Source organism: Choloepus didactylus, chromosome 8 (genome assembly GCF_015220235.1).
Source record: "Choloepus didactylus isolate mChoDid1 chromosome 8, mChoDid1.pri, whole genome shotgun sequence".
Taxonomy (NCBI): domain Eukaryota; kingdom Metazoa; phylum Chordata; class Mammalia; order Pilosa; family Megalonychidae; genus Choloepus; species Choloepus didactylus.
The window spans coordinates 64,938,391-64,956,619 of record NC_051314.1 but is presented as its reverse complement, the minus strand read 5'-3'; the positions used below and the strand labels follow the sequence as shown (position 1 = coordinate 64,956,619).

The following is an 18,229-nucleotide window of genomic DNA, read 5'->3' as shown; positions in this document are numbered from 1 at the left end:
GGACAAGCCATTTAACTTTTCTAGGCTTTTGTTTTCTCATCTATAAAATGGGGAATAACAATAATGACTGACTTATTAACATCATAAGATTACTTAAAGGATCACACACAAAAATATATATAAAAGCATTGTAACATTCTAAAATTAAATAAAAATATAATCATTGCAAAGCATATTACCAAAACTATAATATACAGATTTTACTTTAGAAGTAGATAAAAATAATTCATAATTAACTTGCTGTTTACTTACATATGAAAAATTTGCTATTTAAATATGCTCTTAAATGTGAAATTTGTACTCTAAAGGTTGCCATCTCCTTTCAAAACCATGCAGTCTGAATTACGTCTCTGAGTTTAAACATTTCCTATTTTCTTGTTAATTTTCTCTATGTGAAAAAAATAGGTAACATAATTGTTTACAGAAAAACTGACTGAAAATTACAAAGAACATGCAAATTGTAATCATTTGGGGTAATTAATAACTTTTGAAAGCAAAAAGTTTCTGTCCTCTGAAAAAGAGACAAAGAGACATTTTCTTTGATGCTAGATTTAAACAATGTTTGGAGCTACCATTTCGAATGAATTAAATGTTATTACTTCTAATGCCTTTCTCCACTAAGCTTCCTCTGATATACTATATGATTTATTAAATCAACATTTTGAAGTCACTGAAAAGCACAATTTATTTTTCTTATTTTCAATATGCCATTGTACTTCAATTCATTTTTCTAGGCCAAATAGCAGGACTGTTAATAAAAATATACAGGCAAGAATAATTGATTTCATTTTAGGGAAAAGATATCTAAATAAACTGCACCAGACTGAGCAATCAATGATTATCGAATTCCAGACTCCGAACTAATATTTCCAGCTACATGGGTCCTTGAGACTCAAGTTGTCCATTTTGCTTTTAATGAACCAGGTCAAAACCATGAATTGAATTACTATGACACTAATAGAATACTTTACCTTAGAAAAAGTTTAGCCTCGAGGCATCATAAACTGTCGAGTGTCTTTCTAGTAGGCCTAACTATTAATATACACATCAAAGTTGAAGATAGATATGTCCCTTGGAATCCACTGTTCTAGCTGTCTACAGTTTGGTGTGAAATAAAATTAAATTAAACATTTATTAAGCTCTAACTATGGGCTAGGCTAGGTATGAGGGGAATACAGTGAAGAAGGATAAAGTAAATGAAGTAGATAAAATATATAGTTGAAAATCTTAGAAAATGTAAGGAGTGAAGAATGACTTGAGTTTCCTAGTTTGGACACATTTTTCAGAGGATACTATCTTTAAGAGAAGAAAGGTAGAGTGAACATGCTTGGGGAGGGAGATAAGGTATTGAGTTCAGTTTAGGAAATGCTGAAATTTGCGGATACGGAGACAGGAGATGACAGTCAGAGCTCACCTGTGACATCTAAACAAAAAGAAGAGGGCAGTGGTGATTGCCCAGGAAGAGTTTACAGAGAGAGAAGGCAAAAGGGCCAAGGACTGAATTCCAGGGAGCTGGAGAGTTAAAGGGAGGGCAGAGGAAGATCAGAGAAGGGGAGAAGAACCAGGAGGCAGGTGGATCATAGAAGCCAAGAGAGGAACGACTTAAAGACCAAAATGATGACCAGTTAGCAAATGCTACAGAAAGCTCAATAAAGTTAAGGATTTTTAAAGGCCACCAAATTGAGAACCAGGAGGTCACAGGAACTTTGCTGGATCATTTTCAGGGGAGCAAACACAGGGCATTGTTCGATCAGCTTGATACTAATTGAGAGCCTTTCTTTAAGCCTTGGAGATGGGAAAGTACAAGCTATACACACTGATTTTTTTTTGCTGTTGTTGGGGAAGTGGGAGGAATGGGAGGAGATGGGAAAGCAGTGTCAAGAGAACTCAGAAGTAGTTCACATCCTCAGGTGAGAGTGTGTTTAGGAAGGGTAAGAGCAGGTTGGGACTTCAGAACAGAGGTTAAGAGTAAGGGATAATTGCCCTGGGAAAGGGAAAGAGAATGATTAGAGATAAAGAAAAAAGACTGATGACTAATTTTGAAGGGCCAGCTGAGGCTGGAACTCATAAATTTGTAATGTAGCCACCCATCACAGTTGTGCAGTTTTTTCCTTCCATTAATGTCAGTGGGCTGAGAGCAGGAATGAAGACCGCATAGGATCTGGTGCAGCCAGGATCTGGTGCCACCAAAGTCGAGCACTGGCAGGCATGTGAGGCTGACGTCCAGAGGAAGCAAACAGTTGAGAGACTAGGGGACTTAGCAGGGAATTGGATGTCCAATGAAAGAAAGAGAAGTCCATGGCTTTCTGACAGGTAGTGAGAGCAGGCAGGAAACTGAAGGGCCTGGTGAGTTTAACACTGAGGTTTAGAAGGACTGGTAGTGAGGAAGAGGTGGAAAATGGGATTGTATATGGTTTCTGAGAAGAAAAAGGATATCATAGAGAGGGAAAGCCTGATAAAATTAATAGTTTCTAAATGCTTTAAAAAGCAAAATAACAAATTCTATGTTTTAATAAATGATATATACTTTGCTATAACCTTTCTCTACATAGTTTAAAACTTGTACTTTGCTCTTAACATTAAATAATTTCGAGTAATATCAGGTCATTTCTGAGGCATCCTATTACATTTCAAACTAAGTGATCCCTGTCAAGTTAAGAAAGTGTTGAAATTTCTGATTATATGGGAAATGCAAATATCAGCAAGAAAAAATTTTTAAACAAACAAAAATCTTTCAATAAAAAAGAATATTTTTTTTGTCTGAGACAGTTATAAAACTCCAAGCAAGATAATTTGACAAAACCAGTCTCAAACTGGATAATATAAATGAGATGACTTGACACTGTGTTTCTTGACCACTGTTGTCAAGAATCAGAATAATATTCACTTTCAAAATGTTTATGCTTTATAGTAAATAATTTCACTCTATTTGAGAAATACTTCCCATCATTAGATTTGATATATATTTATTTTATTTGGGGTAGGGGGGTATGATTCATTGTGACTTAGTAATAGATAATATAAATAAAGAAAACTAGTTCCTTTGCCATTTTCTAATACTCATGAATTCTAGGATATGTCTGGAACCTGTAAAAACTAGAGTTTTGTTTTTATGATAGATTTATACCTAAACTCACATTTTTGTTCATATACAGGCATTCGTTTTGTATTGTTTTACCTTTTAATGACTTGAGATAGCAAGATGTGGCACAGCTCAGTGGCATGGGTCCTTCTGCTCCTGGTTCTGTGTTGACAAGGGATTTCCAACAAGGTTTAGTCAAGGTCTCCACTCTAGAAAGGATTTATTTGCTCACCTTAGTGATGGTGAGTTTTCTCCCAACCCAAATATTCCGTGAATTATATACATAAGTTCCCAATTCCAGATTCAGTGAAAAACAAACAAACAAAAAACAGTTGTAAGGCAAACTGTCCTATTCAAAGCATACTTAGATTCAAAATAATTAAATGAATAAGGCTAAGAAGAAAATTTCTCATTACAAAAATGGTTAGTTATAGCAGCAGTTGATTTTGCTGCTTTTTTTTCTACCTTTGGAGACATGTAATTATACCCAAGATGACTCAGGAGTTTGTCAACCAGTCAAGTGGGTGACATCCCATCATCAAGGTATCCTTGAACAGCACCGTGGGGGAGGGCTGTGCCCCATCATGGCAGTTGGGAGAGGTGAAGTACTTGGCACAGCTCTCAGCACTTAGGAAATGCTTAATAAAAATTCACTCAGAATATCTAACAGATCAAATAACTGTGTGATATTGGGAAAGCTAATTAAGCTCCTTTGGTCTTAGATGTAGCTTGAAAATAGGAAAATAATAACAGTCTCGAAGAGTTGTGAGACTTAAACAGGATAATGCACATAAATCCTCCCTGTCCTAACCTCAGGAGGCCAAGTGTCAAGAACTTTAGAGCTTGCCCAGTGACCCAAAACTGGTACGAGAGGACACTAGCCCAGGGACTGACACACATTAGGTGTCTAATAAGTGTGCTTGGAAAAAAAAAAAAAGAAGTAGATCTATAAAGTGTAAAGATTTCCTTTTTCCTTCTATTTTCTTTGCATTTAGATTCTCCAAAAACTTGGAAGAGCTGTGTGTCTCAAGCTACATAGAGTAGGAGGAGAGGAACTATGGACACAGCAAACTAAAATTCTTATAGCCAAAGATTATTATTTCTTGAACTTCCACTGCAGAAACATGAATAGTGACTACAGAGTAAAGAGATGGGTATCTGTGGGTGGATGCTGGGACTCAGTCTCCTTTGCAGTTTTTCAAACAAGAAATATTTATTAAGGCTCCAAAATGTGCCAGCAGCCAGGAACTGTCTTTGGTGCTGGAATTTAAAGATGAAGAGGAGGCATTCATAGGAGATGCAAACACACATTACCACAGAACAACGGAGTAAGTGGGGTGTCATTCGTATACATAGGAGCCCCAGCTCTAATCTTTCGGAGGGTTTTGGGGGGAGGGGCTCAAATAGGAGGCAGTTTTGAGGTAAGGAAAAGGGTTTTGGGGGAAGATAAGATTAAAAACATACAAGGTTCAGAGACTTAAATACTTGTCAATTCTATACTTGTCAGTTCTATTCTTAGCTGAATGTATAATCAGGAGTTGGATTCTTTCTCCTTTTAGGCCTTAAAAAAACAATTCTGGAGCAATTGTTGTTGTTAGGGATACTAATCATATGTAAAACAAGACGGCTGGACTGGAAGATCCCACTGGTTTTTCTTAGCTCTGAGATTCTATTTATGCCTGACCATCTTCCAAATAGTCCTAAAACTCCACTACACAAGAATTGTGGGATTTTAAGAGTGAAAAAAGTGCTTGTCCCTGCAAATCAGGAAAACATGGGATTTGTAGATTAAAAAAAAGCCAAAACAACAGTTCTCATGTGGTTGGAACTCCCCAACTCTACTTCAAAAATGAAAGTTCACTGTAAATCCATAAAGCAGTAATTTATAACTGACTGCTGAACACCAATATATCTCACCCTAAATTTGACAGCTGCTCCCTCCAAAGAAATCTTGGTTCTAGGCAAAATGTCCTGACTAAAGTATTTTCAAAGTATAATTTCATATTATGTCTTCAAAGTACTTGCAGAAGTTAATTTTTCCACATGCAGATAACAGCTTACAAGAACAAGTGTTAACCACAACTGTAATGGTTTGTAAATCTCTCTGCTTCAGCTATTTGTTAACACACATCCAAGTTTTAGAATCAGCAAGGATGCCACTGTTGGCTTCACACTTTATATTGGTTAAATTTGACATGTGCCTAGTTTTATCTCAAAAAATGGGGCTTCACAAATCAAATGTTATTTTCCACACCTGCAAATTCATGAGCCACACTATTGCCTGCAAAAGCACAACATGGAAACATAAGACCAACTCAGCAGTAATCAGAAACACCTGTTTTAACAAAATGCTTGGCACTGTACCAAAATTAGGCACATTTTTTTCAAAGTGTTGGTTAGACTTGTCTCTTGAAAAGTAATTCAGATGATCTTCAGAAAACTGAAAGATTTCTCTATCTAACACAGGTTTTATTTCTATATATAAAAGAATAATCCCCTGAATCATATTTCTCAAACAGTAATAGATGTATAAAATAATATTCCAAAAAGCAACATAAAACTCCCTGTTTATCTGTTGCTAGTAAAGTAATAACTGACAGAAACATATTTGTAAAATGTCCAATCCTCCCTCAAACACAGAGGTTGATGAAGCTGTAGGCTGTAACCAGAAAGGCCCTGCACAACTTTGCTCACTCTCTGGAACCAGTTTCTTTGACATATACTCTTTCCCATAAAATGCAAAAGCCATTAGGAGTCTCTTTAATATGGTGAATTTCAAAGACTAGGGAGAAATGTGATATATTCTTGTCCTACAGTAAAACAAGCAAACAACAAACTATAAAACCATCAAATATTTTAGTGTCTTCTGATTACACGGCAAGTGCATTTTTACTTAGGAAATGATGTGCTCAATGATGTTAAGAACCCAAGTGCAAGATAACAACACACTGACACTAACCTAAAGGCAGGGCAGATGATTTTCTAATTCCTCTTAAAAGTTATCCCATTTTAGGCTACTCCTAACATAACAATACTAGATTAAAGCAGAAGATTCCTATATATGAATAGCAGATGCAGTCCTATCTTTTTCAGTAAAATAAAGGCCTTCACCAGTAACTATGCCTCCTTGAGCCACATTCATATTTTCCCTGTTAGTGAAATAATACAAAAACCTTTATGACCAAAGCCTGGCTTTAAATCTGCATTTTTCCTACTCTTCACAGGTTTTCCTAGGAAGAAATGCAATCTGAATTCAACTGATTTTACAGATGAATTTTAAGAAAACAACCATTCAGAAGATGTTGATGCAAGTATTTATTAAATTGAATGGCAACATTCCTAATGGCGGTGGCCGTTATGCTCCAGCTTCATATTCAGATCTTTACACAGTGGCTCCATCTCTTCAGTCAGGATCAGTTCAAACATCTTGTCCTTAATGAAGGACCACTTTAGCTAAAACGCTCACCCCTCTTATCTGCCTCCAACACTCTTTCCTATATCTTTGATCTTTTCTTCATTGCACTTAGCACTATTTTTTATTTTATCATTCTCTACTAGAATGTCGGTTCCAAGAAGACACTTGCTTTCTTTGTCTTCTGAACCACTGTATCTCCACCACACAGAATGATACCTGGCACATTGTTGGTTTCATCCAGTATTTGCTAAATGAATGAAAATGGCTGGATGCTTATGATAAACTAAATCTTTCTATGCTTGATACGGTAGGGAAGTAAAGAAGAATATTAAAGCATTATAATATATTTATTCTTTAAAATATTAGTAATTCTGAATAATTTATTTAGTCATAATCTCATAATCTTCTGGGTCACTTCAAACAGTTTCTAGAAGAGAGATCTCTGTAAGGTTTGGTAAATTAACTGAAATTCAACTCAATTTCTACACATTGGTAGACCAAATTGCTGATATTTTGTTCAAATCTACAGCTCCAAATAACTTGGTTCTATGGTTCGATGTTTCAGAAAAGATTTTGGCTCTAAGTCTATGTAATAGTTAATGAGATATTGGGGTAGGATTCTAATGCTTCAAATAAAAAAGGCATACAAGCAATTCTATTATACATTTTAAAATACCACTGGGAGTGTTTCCCTTTGGCATCATGGTGAATCATTCTGTATTCCATATTTTATTTGACTTTTATTTTCTGAGTTGGTTCTCAATAAATACTTGTTCCTGAATTAATGTCTCTGACTTTTCATAAAGAGAATAAAACTCTGGTTTCTCATTTGGAGGCTGCTAAAAAAATACTTTACATATATTCATTTGGGGGCTATGCCTGTTTGGATGTATTATTTCCCCCAAAACACCATATTCTTTGATGCAATCTTGTGGGACCAGATGTATTAGTGCTGATTAGTTTGGAACCTATTGTTTCAGTGTTTCCATGGAGATGTGACTCAATCAACTGTGAGCAAGACCTTTCATTGGATTATTTCCAGGAGATGTTGCCCCACCCATTCAGGGTGGCTCTTAATTGGATTGCTGGAGTCCTATAAAAGAGTTCACAGACAGACAGAGCTCAGAGAAGCTGAGAGGGACATTTTGGAGAGCCTTTTGGAGATGGCTGCTGAAAGCAGACTTTTGCCAACACTTTGGAGATGCTAGCCTAGTGTTTGCCCCAGAGGAGCTAAGAGAGGACTAAATGCCCCAAGAGCAACACTTTGAGGAATGCACAGGAGCTGAGAGAGGAGCTGGAACACAACCTGGGATCAGCAAATGCCAGCCATGTGACTTCCGAGCTAACACAGGTTTTCTGGATGCCATTGGCCTTCCTTCAGTGAAGGTATACTCTTGTTGATGCCTTACTTTGGACATTTTCATGGACTCCAGACTGTAAATTTATAACCAAATAAACCCCGTTTATAAAAGCCAATCCATTTCTGGTATTTTGCATAATGGCAGCATTAGTAAACCAGAACAGGGGCCTATTCCCTACCTTTTTCCTTTTTTTTTTTTTTTTAAACAATCTAGTGATTTTTATTAACTTTATGGAATTGTACAACCATCACAGGGGCCCAATTTTTAAGATATTTCTATCATCCCATTAAGAAACTTCATGCCCACTCGCAGCCAATACACTTGTGTCTGCTTCTTCCACTTAGCATAATAATTTTGAGGTTCATCCATGCTGTAGCATGTATCAATCCTCTACCTTTCTAACTCACTGAGAAACAGCTTTATCTCTATGAGGCCACAATTTAATGCACAGCACCAATAAAACTCCCACTTTTGATCTTAACCCTCTCTTTAACTTGCATTTTCGTTTTGGACATTCAACTTCATTCAATCTTCTACCTCATTATTAAAAAAAGTTAATCAAATGACAATCCATTCACATATTCATTATAAATTCCCTTAATACAACATCCACAGGATTGATTACTTTGTTGTAATTCTCTCTCATATCATGAGACTTGGAAGTTAATCAGTTATCCTACTTTAGCCCCAAGAATAGTCAACATAAGACTGAGAGTCAAAAATTCCCTCTACCTTACCAAGTTCATCTACTTCCAAGACTTCATCCATCAAATCTATACACGTCTTCCGGATCTCATGAGTCCTGTCTTCTTTCCATAACTCAATCTCCCATATTTCAAGTTGCCTCCTAACAATTCTCCCTGGATATCTCATTGGTAACTCAAACTCTGTATGTTGAATATCTTCCTTCTATCCATATCCATGTCGTCCCACTGCTGCCATATGTGACATTTTATTTATGTATCTCTCTCTAATACCTTCTATGCACTACTACTAAACTAAACTTCCCGAAGTATAGCTCTTTTCCAGTTATACCTCCACTGAAAAACTTACAACAGTGCCTTGGTGCCTACCCAATAAATTTAAACTCTATAGTCTACCATTTTTAACCCTCCATCATGCCTTACTTAATACCTTTATAAATTAGACTTTCTTTTATTAACATTTACTAAGTGCTCACTCTGTGTCAGGCACTAAGTGTTGTATTATGTTATTTAATTCATGACAACCTTATGAAGTGGGTGGTTATTGACCCCATTTCACAGATGAAGAAACTGAGGCATGAACAGCTTTACTTGTCAAGGTCTGTAGAAACAGATATCCCCTTATAGTAAAGAGAGGGTATTTTTTTTTTTTTAATCTCACCTATATCGATATAAGTGCACATGTGTGCATGTTTGTGTGTGTGTGTGTGTGTGCACTTGCATGTATCCTTTGGTGGGTGGGTCTCACTAGCCCGTACTTGGTATTCTAAAGCATCTAGTTTCAGGATGCACACTGATAAGATATAATTGTCTTGGATCCTTCCAAACCCTGTTTTACACAGCTGTAGATAATGATGGTAGAACCCTGGTGAGGTGTGAACGGGGAAGTTATGTAGCCCCTCCAAAATGAGATTTAACAATATAAATGGAAAAATTAGGGCACAGAATGTTAAATGTACAGCAGTTATGATACTAAGTGAAATCTGTCCTCTGCCTAAATTTCCCCTTTGGCCATCCCCTTCCTCCAACTCCTTTGGGTGTGCTGTCCTGTGGGAGGGACACAGCTCTACCGTCTACACTCCTCCTTCTGGGTCATTGGCACTCTGCACTGGGATGGATGGACCTTATCAATCACCCTAATACATGTTCTCATCTTATGAATAAGAAACTGAAGAAGCACAGAAATCCAAGTGATTTGTCCAAAATCACATAATTCCTTAGTCCCATTAAAAGAATGATACTTTTTGAGGGTAAGAACTTGAATTGAAAGAATCTCATTCCATCTCTGGCACTTAAATCAAACAAAATTATCAAATACTCATGGTTTCCAAATTTAAAAAGTCACCAAGACTATCACACTAGAAACAAGCTGATCTGAGTTTCAGTCTTGACTCTGGTCATTTCTGGCTATGTAAACTTTAATTTGGGCAACCTTAAAGAGCATGAGGACTGGAACTATTGACTACCACACTGTGAGGGATCTCTTGATCTTTCATCCCCATCTCTTTTGCATATTGGGTTGATTCTCCCACTCCAGACTGGTTTTCTCCATGTGTGAGAGGTCACTGGATTTAATTTGCAAACTCCTGAAGTTTAATTTGTAAACTGATTGACTCAGCCTGGTTTGTGTCCATTACCAGACCAATCACCATAGCCTAGCCAGGGAAATAGTATAGTATAAGTATGTCAGTTTTGTTCAAACAGTAATGACAGAATTACAGAATGGAAAACAAGGGTATTTTTAATATAACAGTTGCTCTTCCCAGGAAAAAGAGAAAATTGCAGGACAAACAAAGAGAAAACACTGGAATATATTTTTCATTAAACAAACGGAAGATTTTGTGACCTTTTAGAAATAAATGAAAACAGAAAAATAAGGAAAAATAAAACAAAATTTGCCACATGGATGTGGGCCTAATGAAGAGCTCTTCTGGGTTTGTATAGTTAAAATAAAAATAGCAAATTGAAGGAATTACTCACCTCCACTTACCATATGTTATATCAGTGAAAAAATAATGTGACTAGAGAGGCGGCATGAGATTTATTGCACATTCAATTCGATAATCTATATATATATTGGGTTGAGATACTCATTTTGAGCATATATTTGTTGGAATATGCAAGCAACTTAATATATAATTTCGAGTCTTGTTTAAAAGGGGCATTGGTTTTATGACTTGCCTTATCTGGAAGTGCATGTGTTCACACTGGAAGGATTTAAGCAAACACTGGATATCCAAATATCAGAGATGCTGACGAAGGACCTCTATACTGCATAGCCGGGCTCCTGAACTCAACTCCAAGTTTCCTCTAATTCTAATAGTCTCTGATTGAATTATGTCATTTTAGAGCCCCTGGAGAGATATTCATTGATAAAGGTGGCTGTATTTGCAAATCACAGAGCAAATGGGAGATGACACAGTAAGTACTGTCAGCTGGTTTTTTGAGTTGCCAACAATCACTGTCCTTCTATAAATAAGACACCATGTTAATTTGACTTGCACATGTCCTATTAGGAGTTAGTTTTTGTTCAAGAGTTTCATTTAAGATGACCTACTGTTCAAAAGAATAAGGTCACCTACAAGGAAAATAATCCTGATTCATATGTAGATAGATCCCCTACTTTACCCCACCCCCACCCTAAATAGCAACAGAAGGGTCATCAGAAAGCAAAAAGATGAATGTAGAATAATGAGTGGTAGACCAAGTCTTACCAGGAGGTCTGGCTTCTAGTCCCAGATCAGTGGGGCTTAGATGAATCACTTATTAGTACCCTAGTTTATCCATCTTAAAAATGCTCAAGTTAGAGAAAGCAGATTCTAAGGTCACTTTCTACATTAATATTCATTTAAATTACTCCATTTGTGAAAACAATACAGCTTGAGATAAACTTGGTGACACAAAATACCCCAGACAAATGCAACATGCTAGCCAACCAATTTTACATAACAAATATACTACAGATGGAAAGCAACCCTTCAGAAAAAAAAATCAGCAGCGTAGTCATGAAACAAGCAAGTTTGCTCTATTTCTGTACAACAGTGTTTCTTCTAATTTGTCTGGCATTTCTTGAGTAAAGTAAGTATGGCTAAGATTTAAACCATCCAGGATCTCACATCCAAGACATTTACCTGTCAGTTTGATGATCACTATATTTTAACATAAGCTCCCAAGAGGTAAGGATAACCTACGAAATATGCTTCTCTCTCTCCTTCTCCCTCCTCACCACCTATGCATATAAACTGAGGAACAAGATAGCACCTTTGATTGTATATTCAGCATTTGTACAATTCACAGCAAGGGTCAGCCATCTTCCCAAAGAATATGTCAAGGACCTCACTCCATCCTTTTGGCACTCTTATCAGAGAGAATTCTAATTAGATGTTAATTCCTGTTAGCAGATAAAGTGTGGTTTCATGAATTTACAAAGAAAAATCAGTTAGAGGATGTAATGAGAAAAATTACTTGTACCTATTACCCATACCAATACCTAAAAATTCTGACACTATGAACTAGAACATATGATGTTTTTTCCAATGAAATAAAAAGAGGGCAAAGCACCACTCTTAAAATACAGTTTGAACATCTAAGGTACTTTAAAGCCTGAGTCACCTAACTAGGGATCTTAAATGCAGACATTGGTTAATAAAGTAATTTTATTCACACATACACACTCACACGCAACCACAATTGTTGCTCGATATCTATTACGACGACAAAACAACAAAACACCCACAAAGAAAATAATTTGTAAATACAGATGATCTTTTTTCAAAAGATCTAAACCATATTCATTTTCTCCCCTTTCTCTGGTTTCTCTCAAATGACCTCGGTAGGAAGGGTTAATGGGTCACTAATGGCTGCCCTGAGCAGCTGTCCCACTCGGCTTTCTCCCCCTTGCTTCTGAGTCAGGATGGAAGCCGAGGAGAACGGTTACCATGGAGGAGCACCATGCCAAATTCAACACCATTACATGTGTGCAAAAGGTGCCAGGGCCATGAGTGAAAGTGGCTCACATATCTCCATTTGTAAGATAAGAAACTTCCTCCTATTCAAGTAATTCAATAGCCCTCCATTCCTCTCCCCATATAGACCATGGCAGCTCAGGATTTCTATCACGGATAATAACAGTCCTGAGAAGGCTTCTAAAATATACATTACTAATATCTGTTTTATAACTTGAATATTATTCAGTAGCTTTAAATAAAAAAATACATAAAATAGGGTCAGAGGGTTTATGTTTTGCATGTCAGACTAATTGAGATATGATGTCAGAGTCTTTAAAAGGAATTGCTGTAACTCAGAATTTAATGGAAAATGAATAAAAACACCAAACATAATAAAATTGAATTTGAGGATCCTTTTTTTAGCTTTCTGTTACAGCCAGGATTATGACTCAGTTTTTATACTGAACACAAGATGCACGTTCTTCTTAAGGAAAAATACCAAATGAATCATCTTTGTGAGAATTTCACAGAGTAAGTGGTGCTTCTTGGTGGATAAGATGAAATAAAACATGAGGTCTAGGACTTACCAATATGTTCAGAATTTCAAAGGTTTATCAAAATTCTACAAAACTCTTTAATTATTCAGTGATGGATTATGACCTTAAAGGAACAGAAATTTCCATACTGATAATTCCTGCCAGAAAAACAATTCCTTCAGGACATACAGGTAAAAATTTGGGGGGGGTTAAAACTCAGTTAAAATCATTCAGTCAATACATTTATTTGAATTGTTTTATAAATAAAGTTTAAAATCAAGTGCTCTGGAACTGGAAAAAATCTTTAGAAATAAAGCCCCCCGCATATCGTATTTTAAGAAATTCAAACTCAGAAAGGTTTGGTGTCTCGCCCATGGCACTTGTCTAGTTTATTTAAAGTCTAATTCTAGAATTATGTAAAGATGAGTGATGGAAAGCAGTTTTTTAAAAATCAAATATAGTCATCCCATGCACACTGACATGCATCAAGCCAATTTAAAATCAGTTTATCAGCATCATCCTCATCATCAATATTTATATTTTTTAATATTATTAAAATGCAGTTTTGATGGAGTTACAGAAAAAAACATCTATTTTTGGAATAATCTCTCTTTCATAGCATCTGACCCTACTGATATTTTAATTCAGACTTTGATATTTCACAGAATCATAAGAAATGCTATATTTTAATATGTAAGGAAGGGTGGTGATATTCTAAATCAGAACCTACAATACACGAGTATTTAGATTAACGTTATTTATTAGATTAACGTTATTTAGATTATTTAGATTAACGTTAAATATCAGTAAGCACTTGGGAATGTACTAAAGAGAGGGCAGACTTATTGGGGAATTGGGGGTAGGAGGAGTCTAGCTCAGTCTTCCACTAGAATATGTATAATAATGTGTAAATATGTGTAATGTGTAAATATGTGTACTATGTGCAAAGTCTTGGTGAAATCTGAACCACGGGATAAATTAACAAAACAGAGAGTTAACTTCTTACAATAAACAAAGCAAACACTTCAGTGAGAAAAATAAGAAAGATGACTTCTGGTTTATTAATATTAGACCTCTAGCACCATTAACTAAGATGTGAACATCATCAGATTTCACTGAGTTTTGAGCTTTAATAGAAATAGTTTTTCTAAGACATCTAGGGAAACACACAGGGCATAAAGAGATAGATTTTCTCTAAACTTTCAAATTATGCTAAAGACTAATTAAAATAGATATGTCATAGATGTAATTGAATTCAACCAAATCACATATTTGTGAGGATTGGTTTTAAGTACCAGTCTCACTCTTTAATACTTTTCTGCAGTCAGACAATACAGGTGGAAGTCTCCCCTATCCAATTCAGAAAAGCCCTGAAACTGAAGCACAAAGATGTACTGAGAGGTCATTATGTTATATTACATGTCTCCTTTGAAAACCCTGGCTCTTTGACATTTGATAAAATGCCAAATCCCAAGTGCCTGAGTCCATTGTGACACATTCTGTTCCTTATGTAGCAGTTTGAATTGGACTCAACATGCACCTAACTCCAGGAAGTTATATATTACATAATGGGTGCTTTGTAATAAATAGCAGGTAGAAATATGTCAGGTTCACATGTAAAACAAATGACTTGTGATGTTTAGCGTCTTATCCTTACAAATTAGATAAGTTAAACATGCTTCTTTTTGAGTTATTGCACTTGATGTATGAAGATTACTTACTACCTTTGCTGTATCATTCTCCTCACTCTAGTTCAGCGATATCTCTTAGACACCTCCATAAACATTTCTCCTTGTGGGCACATTTTTTAAACTTACAAAGTATTTCTGTTTTTATTTATTTATTTATTTATTTATTTATTTTACCCAAAGCAGTAGAATGCAGTCACTTGAGAGATACTGCTTGATTTTATTTGTACAAAGATACACCACAATACCATCCTGGAAAGGTGTCAATTTGACCCACTATTTATTGACTGCAAGAAATATGTAACATGAACACCAACCTAATTAAAATTCTTAAATTTCTTCTTAAAATTCTCAAAATTTCAAAATTATGTATGCAAGCTGACTTTTGTGTGGTGACAAGAATCTTAGTTAAATTCTTGAATATATTATAGAAACTAAATTTAGGAAATTCAGACTGTCACTACATTAGAACAGGTTATTCATAAAAAAGGATCATTAAAGGGAAACATCTCTAAAACTCAGAGATTGCTCTATAAAGTGAAGATAACCATATTATTTAAGCATTGTCAAAGAATAACAATTTTGTATTATTGTATTATTGCCACCACACAAATTTTTAACTTGCAACTTTCATCAGTCAAAACAGAACTTTTGACATTTATAATTAATTCTCATGGATTTCAAAACCACAAAAATTGGAATCTAAATTATTTATCAGTCAATGCACAAAGGTTGTAAATATGACAATTCACAGTTAGACATTAAATAGCCAGGAAGAACTAGAATTGAAACACAACTTTATAAAGATCCTTATTCAAGAAGCTAAAACATAATTTTTATTTTTTTAAGTGTGGACCATACATAACTGTCATTTCCCTCCACTTAGGACATGTCATAAACTCAGTGATCACTGTGTAGAGCTGCTGCTTTCTCTGCTCCCTTAGGCATTTCTGGACATTTAAAATCTATTGGGACAAGTCTAAACCTCATCTGGAACTTAAAGCACTGAAAGGCATAAAAAAATTCTGGTTCTCTGTTATTCATAAGCCAATTTACAAATGTCTCAATATGTATATGTTATTTTATTCTACAGGTATCACTGCTTCTCGCTGACAGTAAAGAAGAGTTCTCTTCATTCAATAAAAAAATTATGAGCATGCATCTGAGAAAAGCATTTGAACTTCCTTGTACAAACATCACCTCAGATTAACCACAGATAACTGTTCAGAAGTCTGTATCATGAGCATTAATCCTGGCATCAACTTGAACAGGAACAATTATTTCTTTCAAGTGAGCTAGCCTTTCCTATTCTGAAAGAAAAAAAACTTATTATTTAAAAACAACAACTCCAGAAAAACATATTCTAGCCACCTACTACATTGGCTTGCAAGATACTTTTTTGAATGGCTCATTTAAGATAATAACATAATCAATTAAAGACACCTAAAATATTACCCATGTGTACAGATCTCAGCTGGTTACATTGTCTAGATGCTATCTGAAAACTATACCTACAACAAATCAAGCAAAATGTAGCACTCCAGTACTTACAGACTGCTTACAAAGAAAGCCATCTGGGAAACCTTTTGCATTTAAGATAAAGGCGCCAGGCAAGGTTTATTGTTAGCCCCAGCACGCGAGAAGGAATAGGAGGGTGGAGGGAAGCGCTTACTTCGAAAATTCTCTGAAGCGTAATAATAGACATCCTCATAGCCCTCGTGGTAATCCTCTTCTGGTCGGTACTTTTTCCCCTTTCTTCGCCTAGATCTTCTTATCTGCTTGACAAAACCCAGGAAGCGGTCCATCTCGCACGCACCGCGCAGCGGGGCTCAGCCAGCAGCGGAGCAGAGAGCAACAGCCCAGCTGCTCCGGGAACTGGTGGAGCATGAATGACCAACACCACCCCTGGGGACGGGACGCGCTACCCTTCTATCTGCCTCTGTGCTACTACCAACGCCGAGATGTTAGCCACGGGAGGGGTAAAAAACCAACAGCAATATGCGTTTACCTTGGCAAGAGTTCTCATTTAGCCCTATAAACCATCAAACGTGTACATAAAGGAAAAAAAGGGAGAAAGAGTGAAATAATAAACAAAGAAAAAATAAACAGCAAAGCCTTGGACTTCAAACAGCTTCAAAACAAAACGGAGCCAAGTTCAAGAGATTCAGTTGAGGATACGGGAGTCTCGGCACTAGAATTTACTATCCAAAGTCTCCATCATGGGGCGGGGGGTGGGGGGGTGGGGGGGTGGCGTAGGAGAAGAGAGGGGCGGGGAAACATGTTAGTCAATGGACTGAACCAAATCTAGAAGCTGAAAAGACTTTCTCCTAAATGCCCATCCCACCCCCCAGTCCCAACACCCTGCATCTCAAAGCACAGGCTTGGGAAACTTCTTAGAAAGCCATTGCTTTGCAATGGGCAGATTGATTAACCCCTTATGCTCTCTTGCATAGCACATTAATAAGCAGCGAAGTGGTTTCATCCATATGCACAGCCCTCTTGCTGACAAGAGTATGCTGTATGTGTTAATTGGAGCAGCAGCGAGAAGGCTCAGCAGCTGCTTTCAAATGACACGTTTACCTACTGGGCATTAATGTATTCCAATCGCTGTTTGATCTAAATATTAAAATGCACTGCACAGAGAGGCTTCTCATAGGCTTAGTAACAGCATACCATAATCAGCAAATAAAGGAAACGGCATGGTTTTAGAGAGAAGAAATATAAATAATCCAATTCTGCTTACATTGAATTCAAATATAAAGTCTAGCTGAGTTGTTACACATAAAAAAAAATGAAAACAAAAATTGGCTAAACAGCAAATTAAACAATTCTTGCTAAAGTTGGGGGAAGAGAAGGAAGGAGGACAAAAAGTTTCAAAATGTGCTCACACCCTGTTCACCCTTTGTCTCTAAAATCACAAGCATTTTTTTAAAGTACAATTAAAAACACTTCAGACTAGACAAAAGAGGTACTTTAAATCTAGACAGGTCAGCATTAATCATGGATAATCTTCTTCTCTCTAGTTCCTTTCTTCAGGTCTTTAATGAATGCGAATTTTTTAACACCAGGAAAATTTTGATTTGTTGACAATGTAATTAATCAGGCATCTAAGGCATATTACCTATCAAACTAATGATATTCTGCTGCTCCATGTTTCCAGAAATGTATTTTTTAATGCTTCTTACTGTATAAAGGTCAATCAATATCCACATAATATCAAGTTTGTAGGACCATCCAAAGGGAACTGATTGTACTTTGCACCGTCTGTTTAGATTCACAAGCAATCTGTTTTCCTTCTAGATTTAGACAATTCTCTTTTTTCAGATAAAAATTGTTAACAATGGAGTAGAGAGAAATTTACTTAGAAGGTAAATATTCATCAACCAAGAACATTTCAGTTCTGAAATGTATAGTTACCTTCAGTGGTTCTATGAATTTCACCTATTTTTAGAGGTTTCCCTAGTTTTTTTTTGTTGTTTTTTTTTTTTTTAATGCC

At 36.1% G+C, this 18,229-nt stretch overlaps 1 protein-coding gene across 5 annotated transcripts in view; it reads right to left on the bottom strand.

Moving 5' to 3' along the window:
* GRIP1 (glutamate receptor interacting protein 1) overlaps positions 1 to 16,710 on the bottom strand; it is a 447,814-nt gene extending 431,104 nt beyond the window's left edge. For all 5 annotated transcript variants that reach the window (XM_037845410.1, XM_037845411.1, XM_037845413.1 and 2 more), the window contains exon 1: positions 16,406 to 16,710. In XM_037845410.1, coding sequence (XP_037701338.1) covers positions 16,406 to 16,538 — 133 coding nt within the window. In that variant the 5' untranslated portion in view covers positions 16,539 to 16,710. The remainder of the gene's footprint in view (positions 1 to 16,405) is intronic.
* Between the last annotated feature and the right edge of the window lie 1,519 nt (positions 16,711 to 18,229).